The following is a 21608-nucleotide window of genomic DNA, read 5'->3' as shown; positions in this document are numbered from 1 at the left end:
TAGGAAACACATCATCATCATCATAAACAAGTCTCTTCAGGCAGAAATATTAAAGATGCAGAAGGAGTCAGCCCGTCAGAGAAAGTTCATCAGAGCACGTCACAACACAAAATACTGCTGTAATATTGCTTTGCTTTTTGGGTTTTGGGTTTGAGAACAAGACTCCACATCCTGGCTGGATGATTGATGATGTTAATATAGTTGTTGACGCAGGCGATAGGACTATACTGTATATATTGTTGAAGACCTTCCGCTTGTCTACCGTTAGAGATTTTTGCTATGGTAAATATTTCTGGATGCATTGGGCAATTAATGAACATGGTAATATGGAATTTTTATAGGATTTTTGCATCAAAGCGATGAAGTACTTTGATTTATCAGACACTTAAATTGCTGAATTTTTTTGTCCAAATTATAATATAATAGAATAAAATACATTCTCAGTGGATTTTTACAGAGAATGTATTATATCTTGAATATATCGATATGGCGACATAAGATCATATATAGCGTGTTTAGGATCTTTACGCTGTGACACCAGTTGCTACGATTGCTGATGTCTTTGCGTTACAAAGGATGATGAACACTGAGGCGCGTGCTTAGATTGGTTTCATGTGGAACTTGGTCATATCACTAAGCAGTTGCTGGCAATGAATGCTATTAAATTATACACTATGAATTATACCCTGCGGGTTAGTGATTCATTCGTGACGTTGGTAGAAGTGCATTTACTACCCCAGGCGAACTCTCCTGTAATATTAAACTGTAATGACCCATTAGAGCCACACAGGGAATAACTAAACAGAAAACTTTTCAGCAAACACATTTTTATCATTTTAATTTAGACTCCAGCTTCAACCAGTAGTTCTTAAAAAAAAGAGGGCGACAGCGATGATGCACACACACACACACACACACACACACACACACACACACCTCGATCCCAGTGACGAAGGGAAGAAAAATCCCCCACAAAAAATGTAAAAACTGTAGCTGTACATTTGCTGCAGGATGAGTCACATCTCTGTATTTCATAATGTTTCAAACAAATTTAAAAATATCATGAATCCTAAAAATAACTCAGATAAGGACTCTCAAGTTTAAAGATTTACAAACTCTGCAGTATCCCCTGAAGTGAAAGATGACTGACATTTGTCATTAAGTTACTAATATAAATAGGATTCTGTCATTAAGCAGAAGCTATTCATATTATTGGCTGTTTGTTTCTCTAACACACTGTCTCTTTTTTTCCAGCTCCTGGTGCTTGTCAGTTTTGTTTCTTGCTCTCCACCAGAGCAGGAGGTTTGGGGATCAACTTGGCCACAGCGGACACCGTCGTCATCTTCGACTCTGACTGGAACCCTCACAACGACATACAGGTACTACAGACTGAATTAATTATCTACTTTTATAAACGTCCTTGTATCAAAACTCAAACCTTTCAGTTGTACTCAGCCTTCGGCTTTGTCCCTCTCTATGCAGGCCTTTAGTCGAGCCCACCGAATCGGGCAGGCCAACAAGGTGATGATCTACCGCTTTGTGACCCGAGCCAGCGTGGAGGAGCGTATCACCCAGGTGGCCAAGAGGAAGATGATGCTGACCCACCTGGTGGTCCGGCCGGGGCTGGGATCCAAGGCCGGCTCCATGACCAAACAGGAACTCGACGACATCCTCAAGTTCGGTACAGAAGAGCTCTTCAAGGACGAGATAGAAGGTGAGAACGGATTTTTTTATCAATTGAGAAAATTAGCTGCACTGAATATTTTTGTCAAATAAAATGAGGATTTTCACTCAAATGTAATCACGTTGGATTTTGGGTTAAAGTTGGAATGGGACTGATTCTAATGGGGAAGAGTTGGCAGGCTTCTTCTCCTGAATGAAATTATTTTGTCAAACACGCTGACTTCAGTGTCCTTTCCTCTTGACAAATTTGGCCAGAGGAGAACACTTGTCTTACTCTGGTTTTATTGAAGATATAATTGGTTGACAAGAACATTTTATTTGTGAAATTGGTTCTGGAAGAACGGGACCAGTAATTTCCATTTTTTTCAACTCCGCACATGCCAGGTATGAAGAATAGTTCGGGAGACAAAGTTGAGGACGAGGGCAACGTGATCCACTACGACAGCGTCGCCATTGAGAGGCTGCTGGACCGAAGCCAAGACGCCACGGACGACTCGGACGTCCAGAACATGAACGAGTACCTCAGCTCCTTCAAAGTGGCCCAGTACATGGTCCGAGAGGAGGATAAGGTGAGTGAGAGATGTCCAGTCCGGCAACAATAAACACATAGAGATGGGCGGTAGGAAAACAGGAGTGAGTGGGAGAAATGGTGCATGAGAGGAGTGTTTTGTGTTTTTGACCAGAATGCTCTTGTGGACTGGCCGACAGGTCAGAGGAGTGGGTGTAATAAATGATCATTGTAGTTTCATAACAAGTAACCACGAACGATTAGATTCATCTAAATATCTAGGACATGAGATCTTTGCACAGAAGTCTGCAAATATCTTGCTGCAGTATGATGCAGATGAAAGTGTGATCATTTTAAAGTCTTTAATCGCTGATCCAAGGCCAAACACTTTTTACCGAAGTGCACATCTGCGACAATCTTTGAAAGTACCTGTGAGCAAATTTCCCCATGGCCACTGCAATGTTCTTTCCTGTTTTATTTGTTGTTTTTGTTTTTTGTTGTTTAAAGAATGTGAGTGTGTCTCTTTGAAAGGACGCACTCAGATAACCCTGTCCTAACCGGTCAGCCACATAACCCCCAACCTTTCTAAACTTTCGCGTTCCTCGTCTGTCGCTCCAGATCGAGGAGATCGAGCGGGAGATCATCAAACAGGAGGAGAACGTGGATCCGGATTATTGGGAGAAACTGTTGCGGCATCACTACGAGCAGCAACAGGAAGACCTCGCGAGCAAACTGGGTAAAGGCAAGAGGAACCGCAAGCCTGTGAACTACAACGACGCTGCGCAGGAAGACCAAGGTAAGCTCACATAAGCTTTTATGTCACTGACACCTTCATATTAGGATCATGTTAGGAGGAGCTTAAGATTCTTTTGGGAAGCCCGGGATTTAAAAAGGAAACCGCTTTCACTTGATCCTAAGAATTATTGCTGCAGTAGAACAAAGGTAAAACTCAGGATTTATTATTTATTATAAAGATTTGTTGTTTTTATCACATGATCCTTGTAGAAATTGTAGGATTTTAGATGAGATGTCTCCTGTTTGAGTTATGGCCTGCACAGTGGACATGAATGGGCCTGGCCTATTGACAGACCACCATGTGCTGTTTCAGAGTGGCATGCTGACATTTCAGATAACCAGTCCGAGTATTCAGTGGGCTCCGAGGAGGAGGACGAGGACTTTGACGATCGACCAGAAGGTAAGGAGAGATTTAAAAAAAAAAAAAAAAAAAAAAAAAGAGATAGAGAAAGAGCGAGAGAGGCATCAAGCAGAGCTGCTCATGGGCCACGAAAGATGCCTGCTGTAACACGCAGGCAGCACTCTCAGGTCTGTGGTGAATTACAGTTTAAAGTTGATTTAGTTGTTACAGTTGCCTGGCAGAGTCGAACAAATCAGATTGCCAAAAATGCGATCGCCGTCCACCTCCTACTTCGGGCAGTAAAACACTCCCAAACATTTCAGAAGCTTTTGAATTTTTTATTTATTTTTTTTGTTTATATAAATCTATTAACTGTAAATTTGAAGGAAGCTCTGCAAGTCTGCAGAATGTGAGAAACTTAAAACAAACATCAGATTAACTATCTCCCTGTTCTTACATCCTATAATTCTCCCCGGGATTTGTTGCAATGTTTCCTTTGCCTACCTTTTATCTACAGGTCGAAGGCAGTCACGTCGCCAGTTGAGGAATGAGAAGGATAAACCTCTGCCTCCTCTTCTGGCCAGAGTTGGAGGCAACCTTGAGGTCTGTACATATCTCTGGAACCAGTCCTGCTTTCATTTTTGGGCATTTTATTTTTTTTAAATTGTGATAATACAGGAATCTGTCAGTTTTTATTTAAAGTGAACTTGCAGTCTTAAATATTTTTCTAAGAATCTTAAATTGGAGATGGCAGCAAAGCTATTACATCTCCATCACCCCTAAACCTCCCAACCTCATTTATCATCCTGATAATGGTGGACGTGATTATAATGGCCCGCATTGTTCAAGTTAGGCTTCAGAGTTTATTTTAGCATTATTAGGCAGTCAGACCTGTTCAAAAGAGGCCTTGAGAAATTTAAGACATATAAGAAATACGACAACGTTTTCTTTCTTTCTCTGGTGTTATTTCCACTGCCAGTTTCACTCAGGAAAATCCATAAAACACAGTAATTTCCATCAATAGGTGCTGGGCTTTAACACACGCCAGCGAAAGGCTTTCCTGAACGCAGTGATGCGCTGGGGGATGCCGTCTCAGGACGCTTTCTCCTCTCAGTGGCTGGTGAGAGACCTCAGGGGCAAGACTGAAAAGGAATTCAAGTAAGTAACGTACATCAAAGAGAAATATAGATTGAAACATGAGCTTCCTCCACTTGTGTCCGTCGTTTAACCATATATATATATATATGTATATATATATATATATATATCTCATCTTCTTCGTCTTTGCCAGAGCCTACGTGTCTCTCTTTATGCGTCACTTGTGCGAGCCGGTGGCTGACGGCGCCGAGACGTTCGCAGACGGCGTCCCGAGGGAGGGCTTGTGTCGCCAGCCGGTCCTCACTCGAATCGGCGTCATGTCCCTCGTCAAGAAGAAGGTCAGGCCAAAGCTGTTCGCCCGTCATAGGTCAAGACAAATGTGGTTTAAAGAAACAAGCTCTGCTCAGCTTTAAGTCCTTAAGATCACCCAAGTCATCCTGGTTGACTTGGGTGATTGACACGGGTGGTTACCATGGCAGCAACACATGCGGTTTAACACTATGGTAAACACTTGCTTTGCAGGTACTTTGTCCGAGCTGTGCTGCCTGTAACTCTTCATGTAACGGCTTGTAGCCGCTCCTTGGAGTTTAATTACTTCCAGCAATTTGTCACTCATCTGATCCAGTGTCAGAAAAAAGTGGACTGTATTATTTTGTCACACGCTTGTTGAACCGATCTTGTCACCTTGTCACAAATGACAAATACTTTGCTTTTCCTGCGACTGAATCCAGTGCAGGGATAGCTACCAGCAATTTAAACTACTACACAGAGAGTTAAAGTCTGAATGTCACTGAATGGCTATTTCAGAAAACAATGCCAACCATAATTAGTACCAAAAAATAAGGTTTGAATTCTTGAAATTCTTAAGGATTATAACTCAGGGTGTTCCCACATCAGCAGAGATACATTCTTATGAAGCAGTAGGTCAACCTCAGGACTTAAAATATAAAAATGTCCCAGGTTTTTTTTTTATGGAAGAAATCAACCATGATATTTTGAAAGATGTTTTCATTGCTCTGCTACTTTCATTTTTCCCAGTTTATCTTAGTTTATCCAAAGATCTTTAGTCCAGTTTTCACTCCAACTTGTTTAAACCTGCAGACATCCTGCTCTGCTATCTATGCCACAGGGAATGTATGATACACTGCCAGGCAAACAGAGCATGTGGGTGGAAGTTTAAGGTGGTAAAGGTGGTAGGGAGTGTGTGCGCCAAGCATTTTATTTTGCTGAGTGTTTGCTGGTGCTTTGTGCTCAGATTCAGGAGTTTGAGCACATCAATGGGCGGTGGAGTCTTCCAGAGCTCAAGCCTGAGGTCAATGTTGACAAATCCTCCTCCAGGGCTTCCTCTCCTGCGGTGAAGACCGCCACGCCCACCCCAGACGCCAGCTATAATAACACACCGTGCACCTCCAAGCCAGGTAATGAAACATGCCATACACCAGATCCAGCAGGGGGTGCTCCATGTAAAGGGCATCAGATTAAGTTAGGAGTTGAATGCAACCTACAGTAAAGTGTGTGTGTGTGTGTGTGTGTGTGTGTGTGTGTGTGTGTGTGTGTGTGTGTGTGTGTGCGCGCGCGCATGGGCAGCGACCCCTGCTCCATCAGACAAGCTCGAAAAGAACGGAAAAGAGGGAGAGAAGGAGGAGGACAAAGAGGAAGGTGAGGCCCCGTCGGAGAAAGAGAAAGGGAAGGAGAAAGAGAAGGATGAGGGGAAAGAGGTGGACAGCAACAAAACTGGAGACCCTGAAGAGGTGGGACACTGTCCTCAAAACACAAGATACTCAGCAGCTAAAACATCTCTATTTTGTGGCTTTAGAGGCCACTTGTAACATTTTATTGCATTTTATTAATTTTCTGCTTATGCATCTCTGCAAAACATGGGTCTGTTTTATTCAATTTTACTCGTATGAATAAGCAAAGCATGTGTCGAGCCACTGACAACCCACTGACTCTACTGTCAACAATTTTGTGAGGCATGCTGTGCTGTTTTGTGTGTTTTTCTTCATTCCAGACAGCCATTTGTTTGTGGTGACTTTTATGTCGCATGAAAGTGAAACATTACATTATTATTGCATGGCAAGTGACAAAAACTTTGACTGGACAGCAGCATTTTTCATACAAAATGGGGGCCCAAGAATGCCCAGGTGCCTGCAAGGTGCAAATCAATCAAAAACACGACAGCATGGTTATCCACACAAAACACAAAAGTGGATTAAAAAGCTGATATTGATTTTGAAGATTTTCACCATACAACAGCAAATACCAACAGTAAATACCAGCAATATTTATTCCACGCTGTGCTACTGTCCATAGCTCTCCTCCTCGACAAAAGAGACACCACAAAGTGCGTCTCCTGGTCAAAAAACCGAAGGCAAGGAAGAGAGCGACCTGAAAGAGGTGGAGAAGAAAGAAATGACTGATGCTCCAGCTGCAGGGCAGGAGAGCAAAGAGGAGACAACACAAACGTCAAAGCAAGAGTTGAAAGAAGAGAAATCAGGTAAAAACCAAAACACAGAAAAAGAAACTCAATGAATTCTGACGTGCAAAAAAAAAAAGAGATGAAGTAGGTTTAAACGGAGCAACGCAACAAGTCCTTTGCTAAAATTAATTTTTTATTTATTTTTTTTACCTGTAGAAGGAGAGAAGGCGGGGGAGGAGAGGGAAAAAGACAAAGAAAAGCGTGACGAGACACCCGCAGCAACGGAAGCGACAGATGCCAAGGATAAGCCCGAGGCAGCTGACGTGAAGAAAGGTGCATCTCACTGTCTGTGGTCGCATGCTGCCACAAATACATAAAGGACATATTTTGGCTAAATAATACCTTAACTGTCTTTCTCAATAACAGAGGAGGTCAAAGGTGAAAAAGATGCTGGAAAAGAAGTCAAAGCAGCTAAGGAGGAGGCGCCTAAGGGTAACGGGAAGCCTCCGACTGAGCGACCTCGCTTCATGTTCAATATCGCAGATGGTGGCTTCACTGGTTAGTACTGATTTATTTGCAGTGTATGTAGAATAGATTAAACTGACCTATATTGTACTCTACCTAATGTATTTAGGATAAAAGAATAACTTTCCTGTTCAACTAATAAAAGCTGTTTTTTTACGGAGTGTTTCAAGAAAAGAGGAATTATAGATGTGAAGTGTATGAATCATTCAAAAACTTAACTGGAATTGTAGCAGGAAAAATCAAATTTTCTTAAAAATAAAAATTCTACCTAAAGGATTAGAGGAAGGTGAAGAGGTGCGAGTAATGTTGAGCAAACAAGTTACTAAGCGGTCTAAGCAAAATAAAATTTACAACTAAAACAATCAAAAAAACCAAACATTTGCCTTGCTTTCCAGAGCTTCTGTACAAAAAGCATTAGTGAGCTAAAATTATCTTCGCCTTGATCATAAACCCAGAAAAGCTCTGTGTGCTGTGGAAACACCTGCAGCCAGGTTTCAGCTAGCTAAGCACTTTGAGACCAACCTCATTTTTACCTTGTGCTGGCTTCACCCCCGCAGAGCTGCACACTCTTTGGCAGAACGAGGAGCGGGCTGCCATCTCCTCGGGGAAGATGAACGAGATCTGGCACCGCCGACACGATTTCTGGCTGCTGGCGGGAATTGTGATGTATCCTTGACAGCAGTTGCCCGTGCGATGACCCCGCGTGTTTATTTTTCTGTCGGCCGGCAGAAGCCCAGCGTAATAAGTCAACAAGCCAGCCAGAGCTCAGTAAACAGCGAACTGTGGCTGCTGGAAGCTGATGCAGTGGGTCATTTAGTTCATGTTGTTCTCTCTATTATGGTAATTAAGGCCATGCGGCGTTCACATATAATCATTATCCTGCTAGTTAATGCCATGGCTCTGTTAGACTAAAACAAAAGGGGAGAAATGCTTTGTTTCAGCAGCTGCCTCAAACCTATTTTGTGCTATAATAACTGCAATTCTGTATTTTAAGAAGATGAAAAATCAAACAAATCACCCTCAAAAAAAAAAATCAATGTTTAGCTTAAAGATATAGTTTTGGGAAATAAGATGTAGATGAACAGGCCGATGCCACTCTCCTGTCTGTGGCTTAGCTTAGCTTAGCTTAGCTTAGCATCAAGACAGGAGGTGGTGGGAGCAGGTAACCTGGCTCTATTCAAAAACTGCTTACCAAGGATACAAACAAACTAGATACGACGGGTTAGTTTATATTGGAACTTTGGACAGAGCCACGTTAGCTTTTTCCACCTGCTTCATGTCTTTATGTTAAGCTAGCTTAATTGTCTGTTCTACCGCCATACTTGACACAAAGACACAAGGGTGAAATCTAAGAGCCCTCCCAGTTAAGCTTCACTTTATGTTACATTTATGAAGTTGGGTAGAAAAGATTGGCCCACACAGTTCTGCTTCACGCTGTCTCTTTATTGCTGTTTCATGACCCTTGACCCCCCCCCTCCCCCTGTGTCAGTCACGGCTACGCCAGGTGGCAGGACATCCAGAACGATCCCCAGTTCGCCATCGTCAATGAGCCTTTCAAGTCGCAGGCGAATAAAGGCAACTTCCTGGAGATGAAGAACAAGTTCCTGGCTCGACGCTTTAAGGTAAGACGGGACGTTTTTCCGTTTTTATGTTAAGTTTCACTTTTTATTCTGTATTTCGGCACAAACAACAAAGTGGTCCTTTTTCTTTTTGCTTTGAAAAATGCCTCAAATGTCAAATGAAAGAATTTTGAATCAGGAGATTACAACTTCTACGACAAGCCATTCAAAGCCACCTTCGATTACTTGACAGTTTTCCATTCTCTGTGCTACAGACGCATCAAAAAAGTCTTGCGGTTAAGTACCCAGCCCTACTTTTATGGAAGCGATCTATTTTAGCAACATTTGTCAGTGTCTTCCATCACCTGACTTGTTTGATGGTCGGATGACGGATGCCCCTAGACCCACATATTGGCTGGATGGTATTGCTGACCGCTGCATTACTGGAAGAGCACTCATCCTGTTTTTGAGTGGCTCACATGTTTCAGATCCTGCCCTCAACATCCTCATTTACTGTATCTCTGTCTCTGTCTCAGTCTCTTCGTTTCTTATTATCTCTCTTGCTACATTATTTTTTTTTTCCTTTTAATTCTGTCATCAAGAATGAAAGAAAGAAGAAATTCCATGAAGTATGTTTTAGTCGTAATTGGTTGTGTAACATGATAACCTCTTTTGCAACACGTTTACACTTTTCCTGGACACACACACACACACACACACACACACACACACACACACACACACACACACACACACACACACACAAACACACAACTGAATTACTGTATGAAGTTGAATTTCCCACGAAATGGTTGTATTACTGTTGCTATGCCAACCAAGATACTGATTTATATGAAAAACAGCAGACACAGAAGAATGAATTTAGTGAAGTAGTTTTCAGACTGAACGTAATGAGAGGAGGGGGCAAAGGGAGGGAAAAGAGGAATGGTAAGAAAAGCAGAAGAAACACCAGATTTGAGTTTTAAAACTTTTTTTAAATCACTGTTTTGTCATTTTTTGTGTGGCAGAAAAGGAAACTCGCACACAGACTATCATCATATATCTATTTTATATTTTATATTTATATATATATATTTATATATCTTTTACCCGTGTATATCTTTTTTTTTATATTACATATTTCCTTTGGTTAGAGATATTGGTGATTGGGTTCCTTTATTATAAGGCTAAAAAACCGGTTGATGGGTTGAAAAAGAGTTCCCTGAAGGTTACCAGAAATATAAATTGGCAGGGGCCTTTCCTCTGGATACTCTGGCTTCCTCCCACAATCCCAAAACATGCACATCAGGTTTATTGCTTACTCTAATTTGTGAATTGGCGTCTCTAAATTGCCAGTTGGTGTGAATGTGAGCGTGAATGCTTGTTTGTGGCCTCTGACACGTCTCAGTGGCTTCAGCAGGACGCTGTGAAACCTTTCACTGACTTCAGCGCTGCAGAGGAGGAGCTTAAGTTATACATATACAGTCTCTTGAACTCTGAAGAGAGTTTGCACAGACTCAGATGTTCGTTTGATGTAGTGTTTCAATAAACGGTTTGAATCACACAGCAGTCTGCATGAGCACCTGCACATGACATACTGTATATAAATATTTCTACCCTGCCCTCATTTTTCTTTTTCTCACATCATTATCACACCTCCTCTTACTCTCTCTTGTTCTTTCAAGGCAAGAATTTTATCAGAATAAGTCAAAGGCATTGAATCAATCCTCCCTTGTTTGAAACACCATGTATTCACCTTATTTGTCCAAATGAAATTTTGGTAAAGAGCTCTCTGTTCGCAGGAAGCAATGTGGAAAAGTGATTAAGCACACTCACATGTTTTTTGACTGCGCTGTTGATGGACACTGTTGTCCCACATGCATAAAAAAAAATCAACCTTCATAACTTTTCAAACTATACTGATCAAAATCCTTTTTCATGTTACAGTAGTTCTGAACAATAGAGATAGAAGGTGCAGCCATAACTTTTATATGGAAAAAAACTGAATTAAAGAGAAAAAGCAGAATAGATGTTTATGTATCAAAAATAAATTAAATGTCATGATTTAATTGTGTAGCAATAGTTGTTGGTTCTGAGGCATTATAGACCAACTGGGTTAGTACATACGAGCGTGCTGTAATGTTTTCTGACATGAACAGCAGTCTGCAGACATACCAACATACAACATTATACTTTAATACATTTCTCTCCCCCCCCCCCCCCCCCCCTGTTGGAGCAGGCGCTAGTGATCGAGGAGCAGCTGCGGCGGGCGGCCTACCTGAACATGACCCAGGACCCCACCCACCCAGCCATGGCGCTGAATGCACGCTTTGCAGAGGTGGAGTGCCTGGCGGAGTCACACCAGCACCTCAGCAAGGAGTCGCTGGCGGGCAACAAGCCAGCCAACGCTGTCCTGCACAAAGGTCGGGGATGATGGGGAGAAAAAAAAGTTTCTTTTTTTAAAATCTGTTTGTACAAACATTGTGACAGAGACGGACAGATTTAGATGAAGTTGGAGAGATCGGCAAACAGATAAGCACAGACGTACAATGGAATAGAGATACGCATCATCAACACATCTCACCAGCGCTGTTGTGCAATCACCCCGTTTCCTGTTGCAGCAACCATATCGCTCTGCCCGGAGCGGACTTCATTTAAGCCAAGCAGATAAGCTTACACGATGTTAAGTGATAGCTCCAAACATTTCCTCACTGCCTGCCTGGCAAGTCTGTCCATGTTTATATTGTTCGCATTGCGTGCTCAGCACACTACTGTTCTTGTTCTCGTCTTGTGTTTCCACACGTAACAACGCTGAACCTCATGAACGCCTGTGAATATTTTTTTTTTTTTATTAAATTGCAAAGCGATGCTGCTGGTCTGTAATCTGTGATGAATTCCATGTGGGGATGTGATGACAGAATGAGAAATGGGCCTAGTTGAAACTGTGTTAATAGTGCTCAGATTTAGTAAATGATATTTATAATAAGAACTAGGAAGAACGTTTTAGTGCTTCCTTAATGGAGGTTGCAGTGACCCTGAACATATACAAATAATATTACCTGTATTTACTTTCCAAAGTTGATACTGAAGCAACTGAATATGTACCAGATCCTATGTTTTGACCCTGGGACACTTTTTTCCTCCATAATAAATAAACTATCAAAATAAAGCATCAATAATGAATAAGACGCCCAAAAGAAGCAGGAAGTAGAAGCTAAAATCATTTAGATATGGATCAAAAGTGGAGCACTACATCTGTCCTCTGGTAAGTCAATAGTTATTGATGTTTGTTGTTGTCATTGCAGTGTTGAACCAGTTGGAGGAGCTGCTGAGCGACATGAAGGCCGACGTGACGCGGCTACCGGCCACGCTGTCCAGAGTCCCGCCCATCGCCGCACGCCTGCAAATGTCCGAGAGGAGCATCCTCAGCCGGCTGGCCAGCAAGGGCACTGAGACGCACACACCCCCGGTCAGCAGCCTGCTGCTGAACACAACAACACACACACACACACACACACACACACACATTCTAACAGCCACCCTCACAAGTTGAAACCTGCTCAGGCTGCCTGTGCTCAGTGGAAAAATAATAGATGGAGGGCGGCCAATGAAAACACAGAGCCCATTATCTTGTCACCCACCTGTGCTTTTTCCACTCCACAGCTGCTTATTCAGCAAATTTTTTCTCAGCTTATGTAACTCTTAAGTGGTTTGTCTTATTTTCCTTATTGTTATCTGTTCTGTTTTTATACATCATAGCCATTCTCTACATTATTCCTAAAAATAAAAGCTTCTTTTCCGTGTACAGCCCATACCTCCAGGACCCTACGCCACCCCTCAGAACTATGGAGCCCCCTTCACCCCTGCCCCCCCAAGCGCCCTACACATGGGAGGGGCCAACTACAGTCAGATGCCACCGGGATCCTTCATATCAGGTCAGTGTTTCAGGTTCCACTGACACTGACATCCTCTGCCGCTGCAAATAATGGCGGGGTCGGATGTTGGAGCCGTCATTACAAACATATGTTGTGCTGAAGCCCAGAGGAGTTTGTTTTAATTTCAAGTTAAGATATCGAGGTGTTACAGATATATCAAATATGTCAGGCTGAATTAACGGGAAATATTTATAAAAAACGATTCCCTGGATATCTTTTCATAAAAATGGCATTTTGGGCTTTAATATTTGAGTTGATATACTTTTGATTTGAATAGCTGACACAAGCAAATTCAAATAAACTTGGATTGCATGTGGACAATTGTCTAATCGTATTTGAAATTATTTAAGGGATCGGTTAAGGGGGGTTTTGGGAACACTGGGTTTCACCTACAAGTGGAAATGATCTGTCTGTGAATCTGAGTGTGAGAAAAAGCGTTACAATCAGTTTTAATAAACAGATATTATTAGGGCAATCATAATTACAGGAGTCAGGGTAATTTACAGAAGACGAAAACCAGTTTGTTTGATCTGTTTGACATTTGGCAAGCCGGTGATTTTAAAGCTGATTTATGCTTCTTTGCGGAGGTGTTATTGCAATTGCACCGAAGCTGCCTCTGGCACAGGAACTGATTTATGGCTCAGCAGAGAATTGAACCTGTTGATTGTTGTAGCACCACAGCAACAGTCGATTTAGTACATTACAAAGCCATGTTGTGCTTTCTTTGTGTACCTGAAGGAAACCTTTCTTTGAGTTATGGGTAATGGATGTGATGATGATGATAAGGTTTGAACCATAAAAGACTTTGCCACCTAGAGCATAAAATACAAATTTGTTTTAACTTGTCATTTTTAAAGGGGCCTGTAAAAACAGTTGTATAATGTCTTAAATGGCTCCGGAGGAGAAAATAACCCTGATGTCATCTGGGTTATCTCAGCTTGGACGTGGAGATTACTTACTTATAACGGAAAACCTGCATTACAGACTAAGGGCATGGAGTTTGACAGACTTTTACCAGACAAGAAGGTCTAATGAAAGACACTGCTGCATTATGGGAAATGTAGGATCTAGTGTTTTTGGAGCTTGACCCATACAAGGGACTGAAGGTCAGGATATCTCAGCCTCTGCTGCATCAGTTTTGAGCATTTTTATTTCAGTGCATCTCATTATGCGTGTGGGGTTTTGTTACGAGACTGATTTAAATCAAAACTTTAAGATTTGATTGAATTGCTCAAAAGTGGGTGTGGCTTTAGCAGTATAGCACCTCCTACTATTATATTGCTTTGCTAGCTACTTCCACCGCCTCTCTCTAGCCCTCTGGCTGCTATGACTCACATGCTAACGGTCAAGTGAGGTTATATATGACGTGTGGGTTACCCAGGCATCCCGGATCACACACACTCACCCAAGTTTGAGATGAGTCATGAAAAAATTTAATTACAGGAAGAGAAAAGCAAGGGATTTTAATATGAAGAGATTTGGCGTACAACAAGACATAACTCGGCAACAAAAACAGGGAGACGAGATCAAGCCTTGGAAATTGTATTTTATATCTCACAGTGTCTTTAAGTTCACTTTGTGATGGAAAGCAGCAAGAAGGTTTTGCACCCAAAGTGACTTCACTATATATCACAGAACAGAAGTTTGTGTAGCGTGTAGTTGTGTTCTTCAACCTTCTCATCTTTACTGGCATCAGAGACTTGTATGAGAAAACACAGGCAGCCCAAGCTGACCAGTTACAGCTCTTGTGGTACGTCTGCAGCAGTATTATAGTTACATTTCTCAGAGGGTGCTCGTCAGCTCCAGCAGAGCTACAAGAGGCTCCACGACACCCTGACGGAGAAGCACAAATTTTGGCTTTAGAGATCTGGATTTGATTACTTGGCAACTTTCACTGATGATGGGCAAATCCAGTCCAAAACATTGCTCCTATTTAAAGATATCATCTGAGGAATTCCATCTTTATATGGTTATGTTGTTGTGGAAAAACATTTAGTAAAGAAAATGAAAAAAAATGTTCGGGCTTTATTGTAATTACTGACTGTGGGAATTTCAGGAGAAGTTTTTATGCTCTACAGTTAGTTCTGTGATCAAGTACAGGCTTATTTAACTATTAAATTTCAGTATAATCCTTAAATATGTGGAATAAAGAACCACTACTGATGGCTTCTAAAGCAGCACTGTTTAAAGCACTTTGAATAGACACTTTATCTCCCCAAGCAGCTTAGGTTGTGAAACTTTCAAAATCCAGAAAGGAGTCCATATCGGAAAAAAACATCTGTAGCAGAGTTTCTGATGTGGCTGCCAGATAAACACCTGAAATAGACATTACCAAAATCAAACACAAACATGCTGCTCTGCTATATTAAGGCATTTTCATCTCTTAACATGTCCAACCTCAAAACCTCAATACTCTGCTCAGCAGTAATGACACATTGTGCAACAATAAAAGCACAGTCTGTGCTATCAAACCTGCCTGAGGAGTGTTTTCTTTTTCAAAGCGTGTGTATTCTCTCTTGTGAAGTGCTATTGTGGCACTTATTACTTATCGAGTTAAAAGTCTGAGAATTAAAGTCATAAAAATAAAAAAAATAAAAAATAAAAAGGAAATCTATTTTGTTTTGGCCTCTTGTCCAACTTCCCCCGTCTGCAGTATGTCAGCGCTCACAGGCAGTTTGTGAATTTATTTTCTCATAATTAGTTTGGTAACAACATATGCTCAGCAGACGCACTCTCCGCTCTGCATGTGCATTCGTGTTCGGAGATGTTTAGATAGCTGAGATGTGGCAGAGATAACTGGTAAAACCTGATATTCCCCAATAGCTTTGCCGTAAAAACCACAACAGCCAGCTCTCTCAGTGCTGCGCCTGCCTCTCACTCAGTGTATCTTGATTTATGTAATTGTAGACTGAGACATCTGTCAAAAGCATTGCATTTTAGAGAGCCAGAGCCTATCTCTGAAAATGTCATTATGCTCAGCCTGTCTGAGTCTGGCCATGCCAAGAAAACATTCGGACTTTGTACCAAGGTATTTTGAGAGGGACAGAAACCGCAGAAGTAGTTTAGTTGTGTAAATGTCGTGTTGTGACTTGTGAGCCGGCGGAGGGTTGGGCCCGGCGACGGCTGTTCAGAAATAGTCGCGCGCGAGTTGTGTTGCTCCGTGGGTTTTTTTTTTTTTTTTTTTGCTCGCGGGGGCCTCGTGGCGAGCAGCTGAGCTGAGCGCAGGGCCGAGCTGGGCCGAGTCGACTCTGTACATCCTGAACTCTGGCAGGGCACAAGCATGCAGCAAATGAGGCCGCATTTGTGGTCTTGATTGGGGTTCCGCTGGTTCCTGACCTTTTTAGATTCAGCCAGAGAGGAAAAAAAAAAGTGAGCAGGAGAAATGGACGGAGTTAAAACAACACAATCCTCTGATTTTGCGACCTCCTAGCTTTCCTCCATTAACAGCACTCTCCTGAGAAAAGCTCCCTCACTTGAGTACACAAAACATGTCCAAAAATATGCATGTCTGCCGTGGCACTTTAACTACACATCTACAACTTTAGCTGCACCCTGTGAACTCTGCTACAAAATGTAATGATACACCAAATGCTTGGATGAAGGATTGTTTTGTGCTGTCTCACACATGGCAATATCTCAGCATTTGCTGAATATCTTGAATCGCATTTTGGAAAACCTGTTTCAGCCATCAGTACTACCATGAGGAAGCTGCTCATCTGCACTAAAAGGAGTCCCACAATCTAGACAAAGCTTCATCTTTTAGGGGCGTAGAGATTAGAGACATGGAGTCGAGCGCATGGGTTCAAGCCCTCGTGCCTGCAAGCGCCTGCCCTGCTGAAGTGTCCTTGAGCTGGACGCTGAACTCTCACCAGCTCCAGTAGCTCCCCCCTGACCTCTGACCTCCCCGCAGAGGAGGGAGGCAAACTAAAAGAGAATTCCCTACGGGGACCAGTAAAGTGTCACATTATCCTGCTCCCCTCTCCGAGTCTCCACTACAGTCTGCCGCTTGTCTGCCCCCACAGAAGCCGCCGCCGCTGCTGGGGCCACCGGGGTAGCTGCTGGGGGAGCCGCCGGAGGGCCAACCGCTGCCGGCGTTTGCCAGAAGACCAAGGAGCATGATGTGGTGCAGCGGCAGCGAGTGGTGGACCTCTGGAAGGACGGCAAGTCAGAAGGGGCCATCGGGCAAGAGCTGAGGATGCCCAAGTCCACGGTGCACAGCATCATCGTCAAGTACCGGCTCAGCAACACGGTGGAGAACCTGCCGCGCAATGGCCGACCAAAGAAACCCTGAGGCCGGAGGGGGAGACTCACCAAGTGGGAACAAGAAAGGACGTTTGGATAAAAGATCCTGGAATGTAGTAAAAATAGAAACTGAAAAAGAGACAGTGGAAGCTGAAAAGGAGAGACAAAGACCTGAATGCCTAAGGAGGAAGTCCAAAAAGGACCCAAGGACAAGGGACACTCCTGGACTGAGAGGAGGAATATAAAGGGAGAAGTAAAACTCACTGGATGGATCGCACAAGTAGAGGAGACAAGAAAGTAAAAAGGAGAGGACACGAGAAGTGAAAAGAAGTGCTCTACAAAATAAAACAAGCAATTAACCACAGAGGAAGAGGGAGGGAGAGGTGAAGAGCTGGCTCTGACATCAAGCACTAATGATGCATTGGGGGGGAAATGAGGCAGAGAGACAGAGAAAAGAAGACTTGACCTGTGTGGATAAAACAAATCCTCAAGCACAGATTAAAGGCGCTAATGAAAAAAAGTCAAAAAATCTGACTTTGAGAGGAAAAACTGAGAAAGAAGGGAAAAAAGACAGTATGTTAATGCAATCACAGGTTTTCAGGAATTCAGATATAAAGGCCGAATTGAAGAAAAATGCAACAAAGGAGGATTTCTTTTTTTCTTCTTTTTTTTCTCTTTTTTTTTTTATTCCTCCTCAGACAGATTTCCCGAGACTTCTTTTTCTGTTTCTCCCTCTGCGCCGGAAAAAAAAAAAAGAAGAGATTTCCCCCCGGATCAATTCTTCATCCACCAGCTGACTGAACAAGCCTGTCCCCTCACTCTGACCCTGTACTCCCTCATTCCTCCACAGTCCTCCACTCCTCCGTCTCTCTTTCTCAGTCTCTCACACACACACACATTATACACTCCAGACCTCACACACAACCTGAAAACCTGAAGACGCTAATTTATCTGCTGAGTATAAGCAGATGAGATCCTCGAAATAGAAAGGGACAAACTGGACTAAGATTATCTTGCAAAAAAAAAAAAAAAAAAAAAAGGAAAGAAAGAAAGAAAGAAAAAAGAAAAAAAAAATAGTTTTCTAAGTATAAAACACTACTTCCCATGGACTCTTTTGCCCTAGCATTCCTAAGTCCAACCAAGCGTAGAAGCAAGAACCATAGATATAAAAAAAACTGAGACGTTGCCTTTGTCCAACAATCAGTAGCAGTGTTGCTCTGAGCCAATCTGATGGGCTGGTATTGAGATATGTACTGTATTACAAAGCATATTTACTATTGCACCTTTTTTTGAAGGGGTCACTTAAAGGGGAATATCACTCAAGTCAAGTATTTACATTTCCTGTTTTTAAGTCTCGTCGCGGCAAAACTCTGTATTTATGAGCAGCTCTTCCCCAAAGCTAAAGACCGTAATCTGTCACTGAAAGAAAAACGGAGACTCGCTTTGAAGCCCGAAGAGACATTTTTGTTCTTCAAGCTCCATTATTGTGACAGTGTGATGGATTCCACGCTGGAAAATGTCCCCTGATCCCAGAGAAAATAAAACACTCTGGACTCTGTCATCGTTTTTCCAGCTCGGTGTGTGTGTGTGTGTGTGTGTGTGTGTGTGTGTGTGTGTGTGTGTGTGTGTGTGTGTGTGTGTGTGTGCAGTAGAGCTGTACATCAGTGTGACATCCCAGAGTGGGGAGCAGAACAAACTCTTACGCCTCGTTTCTGGAAAGAGGAGACGTGAACAATCACTTACACATAATCCAGACTTTTCTAGGATTTTTAAGCTAAAATTGAGTGGTATCCCCCTTTAAGCTCGAAGGACATAAAGACCAGACAAGTGTGGCGTTGGTGCGGCCTGCGATGAGAATTTACTGTGTGTGTCGATGTGTTTTTTGTACATGTGTTGTGAGCATGGTAGCACTTCCATTTTTTATCAACACTAGGTATCATTTAAAGTTTTCGATATTGGTACCAATATGATATCTTTATGAATTCCAGATACTGTTATGGATGCCTTTTACTTTTGTAGAAAATGTTTTTTTCTATTTCACAAAATAACCTCTCAAATGCATCACTGTTTAATTTCCGTCTTAACACAAAGCAAAAACTCTTTGAGAAAATATAAAACAGTTTAAAATTAGCTATATCACTTATAAATTAAAGCTGCACTAATCAATATTTTCATATTAACAGTCAATCAAATTGCTATGTGCAATGCGAAAGGGGTCGTTCGTACTAATCACCCGACTCAGTTGTTTTCCTCAGCTTGAGGCTACGTCTACACTCGTTTTCATTTTAAAACGGCCTTTTTCCGTCCAGACGACCTGTTTTACCTCCGTATCAGAAACGATCTCCGTCCATACTATCAAACCTGAAAACACAAACCTACCTGAGCAATCACATTAAAGACAGCTGCAGCATTAAAATGCTGAATTTAACTAAACAACAGCATCTAGCAAAGATAACAAGGTCAGTAAATGTATTTTATTATTAATGTTGCTTTCACCACTTGTTGTCGAGGTTGATAAGACCCAATCAGGGAGTGACCGTGGGTGTCTATGTCATCGTTTCCATTGGTCTCCGTTTTTGCCCATCCACACTACAATGCATTTTCAAACGTTAAAACTTGGGGCTCAAATAACTAAACTAAGACATAGTGGTGTGGTGCATTTTAGCATCTTTGAGCTCATTGTTTTGGTTTTTACGACCCGCAGCTTTACAGCTTGGATTCAGTCCCACTGCTCTCATCAGCCTCGTTTAAAGCTGCAGGCAGCTCTGATAAACCCTCTGTACGCTACCTGCCCAGGTACCGGCCCACCAATTAAAGCTAGCGGCTAGCTGGTGAACTTAGTGGAGCATTTATTAGCTTAACAAAAAGCCAGATATTTCTGTCAGAGTTCAGAGTGAAATCCTTGATTGATGATTTCACCTCCAACAAAAACATTTATTGCTTTCTCTGTAGACTGAAAAAACTCCTGCAACTTGTGGATTTATGAAACTGTCTTCAAGTCTCAGCTGGACGGACTCTTTAATTCTGAAATCAAGCCTGTGCTTTTTTAAGTTCCTGAAAAGTTGACAGTTCAGAGACAAGAGGTTGTCCCTGATGAATGGTTTTGGCATGGATACACGCACGCAAAGCTTTTCAGAAAGCAAAAATGCTACGTTTCCTGCCAAGATGGCAGCTTTCACTTCTATCAGATAGTAGGCAGGACCTACAGGGAAGAGACGCAGGCTCGCATGTTGGCTGGGAATGTTTTTATTGCCTTTATGCACTTTACACGCTCTGTCCACTGCAGTCCCAGAGTTTTCAGGCTAGTACAGAAATAAAACTGAAGTTTTAGGAATTCTTAGAGACATGTCCAGGTGTGGGTTGTTGGATTTCTAATATTTTTACTACAAATATATCACTGCCAACCTAATTCGGGACCAGAAAACGTCTATCTGTCTAACAACATCTGCTGCTACTGTAAAGCTGTAGGCAGAGTAGTGAGAGCAAGTGATCTGTATGAAGAAAGAGGAGGAGGAGGAGTTTAGTTGGACAGAGGTGAAGTACTGCAGAGTGAATTTGGCAGGAGAGTGAAATGTTCGATGTTGGACTTCACAGAGGGAATCTGTTATCTGGTGTAATACAGTACAAGTGCTTCATTGAATTCCTCCTCGTGTTTTATCTTCACGGCTTCGTTACCTTATATGCCTTATTTTGGTGGAGCCGAACTGATACTTGGGTTTTTGCGAGGCCAATACAAATCATTCAGATTTCAGTCCTGGTGAACTGCTGGTAACAGGAAGTACCACGGTTCAGTGCGACATCAAACACTCCTTGAGCAACTACTTTGTTAGAAGTACATCTGAAGAGCAGTTAGTGTTTGCTTACACTGCAGCCAAACAAACGTACATTGTTTTGATGAAGAAATAAGTCAAAAATAAAACTGACCCGCTTTAAACAAAAAAAAACAAAAAGGCTGATCATGACCACGTCTTGTTATGTGGACACATTTTTGACCTCACTGACATTTGTGGCGTTTCATGCAACTGCTTCACAATAAAAGCCACTCCGTGTTTCACGTTGAATGCTTTTAATGTGAAGCAGCAGCAGGAAATGTCAGGTCATGGTTAGGGTTGGGGTTATGGTTGGGATTAACGGAGAAGTGGGACATTTGACAGTTGAAAAATACACTTGTCAGTGCTCTCTGCTGGACAAATAATGTAACAGTGACACCGATTTTAAATTGGCATATCTGTGCTGCAGTTTTCTTGCTGTTATATTGGCCGTGCTGACTTATCGGTCGGACTCCCTTTTTTCTTTTTTTTTGTCCTCTCCCTTTCCAGAGCACTGTACTGTTTTCTTTTCTCTCTCTCTCTCTCTCTCTCTCTTTTTTCGTCTCTCTCTTCCACGTCTCTATCTTCTGTCTCTGCATCTTTTTTTGGCTACGTACCCGTAATTTCTCTTGCTCTTTCACCCAGTCTTTACCTCGATTTTGTTTTGCTCCTTATCAGATTTTGTCTGCCCCCCC

At 42.3% G+C, this 21608-nt stretch overlaps 1 protein-coding gene across 1 annotated transcript in view; it reads left to right on the top strand.

The window, feature by feature from the left end:
- chd3 (chromodomain helicase DNA binding protein 3) overlaps positions 1-21054 on the top strand; it is a 36576-nt gene extending 15522 nt beyond the window's left edge. The window contains exons 22-40 of the mRNA XM_023396801.2: positions 1255-1379; positions 1483-1714; positions 2068-2252; positions 2810-2987; positions 3300-3386; positions 3844-3929; positions 4351-4484; positions 4618-4762; positions 5680-5842; positions 6012-6175; positions 6738-6921; positions 7060-7176; positions 7270-7401; positions 7926-8034; positions 8858-8990; positions 11155-11350; positions 12233-12396; positions 12736-12862; positions 16885-21054. Of these exons, the coding sequence (XP_023252569.1) occupies positions 1255-1379; positions 1483-1714; positions 2068-2252; positions 2810-2987; positions 3300-3386; positions 3844-3929; positions 4351-4484; positions 4618-4762; positions 5680-5842; positions 6012-6175; positions 6738-6921; positions 7060-7176; positions 7270-7401; positions 7926-8034; positions 8858-8990; positions 11155-11350; positions 12233-12396; positions 12736-12862; positions 16885-17153 (2930 nt within the window). The 3' untranslated portion in view covers positions 17154-21054. The remainder of the gene's footprint in view (positions 1-1254; positions 1380-1482; positions 1715-2067; positions 2253-2809; positions 2988-3299; positions 3387-3843; positions 3930-4350; positions 4485-4617; positions 4763-5679; positions 5843-6011; positions 6176-6737; positions 6922-7059; positions 7177-7269; positions 7402-7925; positions 8035-8857; positions 8991-11154; positions 11351-12232; positions 12397-12735; positions 12863-16884) is intronic.
- Positions 21055-21608: the final 554 nt, after the last annotated feature.

Source organism: Seriola lalandi, unplaced genomic scaffold (assembly GCF_002814215.2).
Source record: "Seriola lalandi dorsalis isolate HSWRI2012SDOR001 ecotype SW California unplaced genomic scaffold, Sedor1 jcf7180002054983, whole genome shotgun sequence".
NCBI lineage: Eukaryota > Metazoa > Chordata > Actinopteri > Carangiformes > Carangidae > Seriola > Seriola lalandi.
Note: the sequence above shows the minus strand (reverse complement) of the source record. Positions and strands in the feature narration are given on the sequence as shown.